The following is a 6,000-nucleotide window of genomic DNA, read 5'->3' as shown; positions in this document are numbered from 1 at the left end:
TTTAGAAGTGGTGATGATGTATGTGAAACCAGTCAGACCTCTGCTAAATATAAGTTTAGTTTTGACAAAGGGTCATCTGGACTCGAAACCTCAGCTATTTTCTCTCCTTACAGATGCTGCCAGACCTGCTGAGATTTTCCAGCATTTTCTCTCTTGGTTCCAGAGGCAGCTGCTGGCCTTCTTCAGGTAAATCCCAAGATGTGCACATCATGTTAGTCCAGATGTGCTCTGGACTGGTGTGATTTCCCTCCCATTGGTGGCTTGGACAATTAGGTGTGGGGGTGCGATTTTGGTCAGGAATTCATCTGCATTCCTTTAGCGGGATGAACACCGGTTTTATGGCGGCCTTGCGGGGAATGGCGACCCTTTATGGTGAGCGTAAGCGAAATATTCTGTCATCCATTTACGCTGGTGTGAAATTGATTTCCCTGTCCCGTCCTCTGCAACTGCCCCAGCGCCACCATTTAAATGTGCCGTGGGGGTGAGGGAGAATCCCAGCCAATGTTATCCTGTGTGTTTGCAAGGATAAGACACCAGTTTGTCGGTGCAATTGTAAAAAGATTCTCCTGAGCAGAATTACATTGCAGATGCTACAAACCTCAGCAAGCTCACCAATGATAAAGGACTTTAACCCAGGTGAACATTTTGAAACTTGACCAGATATTTGCTTTCATAGAATTGAATCCTTATAGTGCAGGAGAAGGCCATTCAGTCCTTTGAGTTTGCACCGACCACAATCTCACCCAAGCCCTACCCTCATAACCCCACGTATTTACCCTGCTAATCCCCCTGACACTGAAGATCAATTTATCATGGCCAATCAACATAACCGGCACGTCCTTGGACTGTGGGAGGAAACCGGAGCAGCCGGAGGAAACCCATGCAGATACGGGGAGAATGTGCAAACCTCACATAGACAGTGACCCAAGGCTGGAATTGAACCCAGGTCCCTGGCACTGTGAGGCAGCAGTGCGAACCACTGTGCCACCGTGTTACCTTGTCTAACTTTGAATCCCAGATCCAACTATTAATTCCCTGGCTGGCATTGTCACACAGACGGAGGATCAGAACTGGAACCACCTTTGCTTAGATTGCTCAATGTCACATTGGGAGGAGATGTGGCAACTCTGTCACTGAGGGACCTCCCCAGCTCTTTGTTGATGCAGTCGGAGCATTGATGATGTCATACAGAGATGAAGACAAGCTCAGGCTCTCTCCTTCGATGTATTACAGCTCTTTGTGATTGTTGAAATCATACCCTGAATTATTCATCAGTGCACACGCAGTCATTTCTGCAAATATATTTGGGGCAGGGCAGTTTTGTGTTTTATGCATTTGGTTTGTGGTAAGATTTATTATTAATGTGCTGGTTCAAAGTTACTAGAATGCTGGAATCTGACATCAAATTGGCTTCACTGGAGACATGTTACTGTGATGTCAAATATCATTTTGACCTTGTTGGTTACTTCCAAGGAAATTGTAATTATTTTAAGAAACTCGTTAAGAAACTCACTCTTCTTTTCAGACTCTGAGAAAGGGCCAATGACATTCCAAGACTAGGACAATCCCGGCAGCAATGGATTAAACTGAAATTTCCATTTTGATGTCCAAAATACAAGTGCGTATATTTCACAAAGGGCCAACCCAGTGCTGAATTAAAACACCCAGGGTTTTTTGATTATTTTCGATTTATTTAGGGTGGAAGGAGGTCTTTGATGGTCACACAAAACACACAGTAAGGAATCAGCTGCCTGATTTCCAGTTCCATCTCCATTGGCTGCTACATAATATACCACAAGGTGTGGGGACTGGAGGAAGCGGCTTCTGGAGATTGTGGCATCGATTATTCTCAATGGTGGAGGAACTACCTGCTCAGCCAGCAATTCTCTATAGTTTCCCAAGGCTGAAAGCAGCCTATGGACAGAGTAGATTAATAAGTGTGGAGGCGAGGAAGCAACACGCTGTAAGCTGGCTGCTTATTCACATTCGCTGGAATTATTGCTTCCATGTTTGGGGACAATGCAGAGGTCAGAGCGGAGATCAGAGCAGTGGTTAAGGTGGAGGTCAGAGTGGAGGTCAGAGTGGAGGTCAGAGTGGAGGTCAGAGTGGAGGTCAGAGAGGAGGTCAGAGTGGAGGTCAGAGTGGAGGTTAAGGTGGAGGTCAGAGTGGAGGTCAGAGTGGAGGTCAGAGTGGAGGTTAAGGTGGAGGTCAGAGTGGAGGTTAAAGTGGAGGTCAGAGTGGAGGTCAGAGTGGAGGTCAGAGTGGAGGTCAGAGTGGAGGTCAGAGTGGAGGTTAAGGTGGAGGTCAGAGCGGAGGTCAGAGCGAGGTCAGTGCGGAGGTCAGGAAGAAGGTCAGAGCGAAGGTTAGGGTGAAGGTCAGAGTTGAGGTCAGAGTAGAGATGAGGACCTCCTGGGGGGGTGCCTCCATGGCCTCTGTTCCCTCCAGAAGGGGTCGGCCGCCAGTTCCCTGTTAGTGGGAAGCAGGAGTAAATCCTGCTGGAGGGAAAACTCCCTGTGGGGGGAGTGGAGGGGACACACTAGAGGGCCTGGAGACTTCAGTCTTGGGCCCGCTTATCCGATGCTAATCCGCATTTAAATATTGAAAGCTGATTACTCCAAAACTCCTGGGGTCGCACGGAGGCCGTGGCGCCCAGCGAGGAGCCCGCAAAACAGCCTCCACTGAATTCTCCCAGCCCATTGAGCTGCTGGAGCAGTGCAGCGAGCTGGGAGAATTGCCCCCATCAAATCCCATCACCAACATTCCATCATCCAGTCCTGGACACCACACTTGAGGAAGGATGTGAAGGCATTGGAGAGACTCACAGAATGATTTCAGGGCTAAAGAACTGTAGCCATGAGCATAGATTGGAGAGGTTGGGTCTACTTTCCTTGGAGAAAAGGAGGCTGAGAGGATAGAGATATTGAACATCCTGAGGGATATGGACAGGGTAAATAGTGAGAAATGTCTCCCACTCAGGGGAGCATCAAGAACTGGAGGGCACAGATTCAAAATAATGAGCAAAAGGAGTAAAAGTGATGCAAGGAAAATAAAGTCTGGAATAAACTTCCTGAGAGGGTGGTGAAGGCAGGTTCGATTGAGATATCCAAAGAGAAATTGGATTGATATTTGAAAAGAAAGAATGTGCAAGGTTATGGGGATAAGGCAGAGGAGTGGGACTAGGCAGAATGCTCTTTCAGAGAACTAGTGCAGACTTGATGGGCCAAATGGCCTGCTTCTGCACTGTAAAGATTCTTTGAAGAATTGGCTGATTTTTTTTCAGGCATTAATAGCTATTATTACTTGGTCATCCTTTTCCAATATTATTATGAGAGGTTTAGTGACCTGGGGTTCCATGAAAATAAATGCTCAAAGCTTTTTTGGTTGCATTCAAATGGATCTTCAAACATCTACAAGACGCACTGCAGGAACTCACCAAGGCTCCTTCGACAGCGCCTTTCAAACCCAAGGACAAGACCAATAGATACCTGGGAACACCACCACTTGCAAGGTTCCTCTCCAAGCCACTCACCATTCTGAACTTGGAAATATATTGCCTTTCCTTCACTGTCGCTGGGTCAAAATCCTGGAACTCCCTCCCTAACAGCACCATTTGATTTGATTTGATTTATTATTGTCACATGTATTGGGAAACAGTGAAAAGTATTGTTTCTTGCACACTATACAGACAAAGCATACTGTTCATAGAGAAGGAAAGAACAAAGTGCAGAATGTAGTGTTACAGTCATAGCTAGAGTATAGAGAAAGATCAACTTAATGCAAGGTAGGTCCATTCAAAAGTCGAATGGCAGCAGGGAAGAAACTATTCTTGAGTCGATTGGTACGTGACCTCAGACTTTTTATCTTTTTCCCGATGGAAGAAGGTGGGAGAGAGAATGTCCGGGGTGCGTGGGTGTCCTTGATTATGCTGGCTGCTTTTCTGAGGCAGCGGGAAGTGTAGACAGAGTCAATGGATGGGAGGCTGGTTTGAGTGATGGACTGGGCTTCGTTCACGACCTTTTGTAGTTTCTTGCGGTCTTGGGCAGAGCAGGAGCCATTCCAAGCTATGATACACCCAGAAAGAATGCTTTCTATGGGGCATCTGTGAAAGTTGCGGGTGTATCTACATCATATGGACTGCAGCGGTTAAAGAAGGCAGCTCACCACCACCTTCTCAAGGGCAATTAGCGATGGGAGATAAATGCTGGCTTAGCCAGCGACGCCCACATCCCATAAATGATTTTTAAAAAATGATGCATTTTGTCAGTTCTTCACCAAATGGTCAGCTTGGAGTTCCACTGTGAACCAAACAAGCGCACGATGAATTCTATCTGACCGCACAGCATTCAGGCTTCATATCCAGTGCTGACGGGGAATAACATTGTCCTCTGAAACCAAAAGAGAAAACGCTGGAAAATCTCAGTGGGTCTGGCAGCATCTGTAAGGAGAGAAAAGAACTGACGTTTCGAGCCCAGATGACCCTTTGTCAAAGCTAAAAGGCATAGAAAGTGGGAGATATTTATACTGCAGGGTAAGGGAATGAAAGATGAGTCATCGCCACAGAAACCAGGGGAAAGGCTGCTAATGGCAGCCCATAGAGAGAATAGAAGGTGTGAATGGCCAAACGGCAGAGAAGCTGAAAGCTGTGGACAGTGTCCTCTGTGTGTGTTTACATGATTCCTTCTCGTTATTCATGTGTAAATCAGCATGTTCAGGTGGGACAGTGGCAAGAAACAAAATAGCCCAAAGGATGCTTCTTTTGATTATATTGGAGGCTGTAAAAGTCTTAGCAGACAATAATTACAGTGAAGCAGATTACGAACCCAATCTGTTTATTTGTTTGACAGGGCAGATAATAATGTCTCAAATAAAGAATCGGATTATTCGCATCTTTAATGGATTAAAATCCTCTGACATATGGGTGAGTACAAATGAGATACTGTTCCATATGTACAGCACTGAGATTCATCAGATTCAGATCACCCTCTTTGTTTGGTTAGTTGTGACTGTAGGAATGAAGTCGGAATGTTGTCAGGGTGGGAGATTCCAAGAGTTAACTTGTATCTCTATTCAGTTTAGTATTAATTAATCCCAGCACCCGGCTGGCGATAACAATTGTCTTTAAAATTCCCGACATACAGAGAAACCATTCCGGGCTTTCATTTCTGATTCATGTTCAAAGCAGAACATTTTGTTCTGATTTACAATCGTGTGACTTATTTCCATTTGATGGACTTGCTGCCCATGACTAAAGAAACCCAGGCGCACGCGGTTAGTTACAGGGTAGTTACCTTGCAGGTGACAATGTTTTTGACGAAAATTGTAGGGGGAGGTTTTCTGTCTACCCATAAGCAGGGCAGAAAGCTGCAACAATTTACATTCAGGCATTGCCTTTCAAATCACACAATGTCCCTCGGCATCTCACAGGAGCAATGATCAGGCTAACACTGAAGCAGCAGGGAGAGGTGGAGTGATGGAAAAGTTTAGGGGCTGGAGGAGGTTACAGAGATAGGGAGGGTTTAGGGCTGGAGGACGTTACAGGGATAGGGAGGGGTGTAGGGACCAGAGGAAGTTACAGGGACAGGGAGGGGGTGTAGGGACCAGAGGAAGTTACAGGGATAGGAAGTGTTGTAGGGGGCTGGAGAAGGTTACAGAAATAGGGAGGGGGTGTAGGGGGCTGGAGAAGGTTACAGAAATAGGGAGGGGGTGTAGGGGGCTGGAGAAGGTTACAGAAATAGGGAGGGGGTGTAGGGGGCTGGAGAAGGTTACAGAAATAGGGAGGGTTTAGGGGTTGGAGGAGGTTACAGAGAAAGGAAGGGCTGGAGGAGGTTACAAATATAGGAAAGGTGTAGGGACTAGAGGAGGTTACAGGGATAGGGAGGGTTGTAGGGGTTGGTTACAGGGATAGGGAGGGGTATAGGGACTAGAGGAGGTTACAAAGATAGGGAGGGTTGTAGGGGATGGAGGAGGTTACAGAGATAGGGAGGATTGTAGGGGCTGGAG

At 46.6% G+C, this 6,000-nt stretch overlaps 1 protein-coding gene across 1 annotated transcript in view; it reads left to right on the top strand.

Annotated features, from left to right (window-relative positions):
* Window positions 1–4,850: 4,850 nt before the first annotated feature.
* LOC144509803 (solute carrier family 2, facilitated glucose transporter member 1) overlaps window positions 4,851–6,000 on the top strand; it is a 52,109-nt gene continuing 50,959 nt past the window's right edge. The window contains exon 1 of the mRNA XM_078238621.1: window positions 4,851–4,918. Within this exon, the coding sequence (XP_078094747.1) occupies window positions 4,856–4,918 (63 nt within the window). The 5' untranslated portion in view covers window positions 4,851–4,855. The remainder of the gene's footprint in view (window positions 4,919–6,000) is intronic.

The sequence above is a fragment of the Mustelus asterias genome, chromosome 22 (assembly GCF_964213995.1).
Source record: "Mustelus asterias chromosome 22, sMusAst1.hap1.1, whole genome shotgun sequence".
Taxonomy (NCBI): domain Eukaryota; kingdom Metazoa; phylum Chordata; class Chondrichthyes; order Carcharhiniformes; family Triakidae; genus Mustelus; species Mustelus asterias.
Note: the sequence above shows the minus strand (reverse complement) of the source record. Positions and strands in the feature narration are given on the sequence as shown.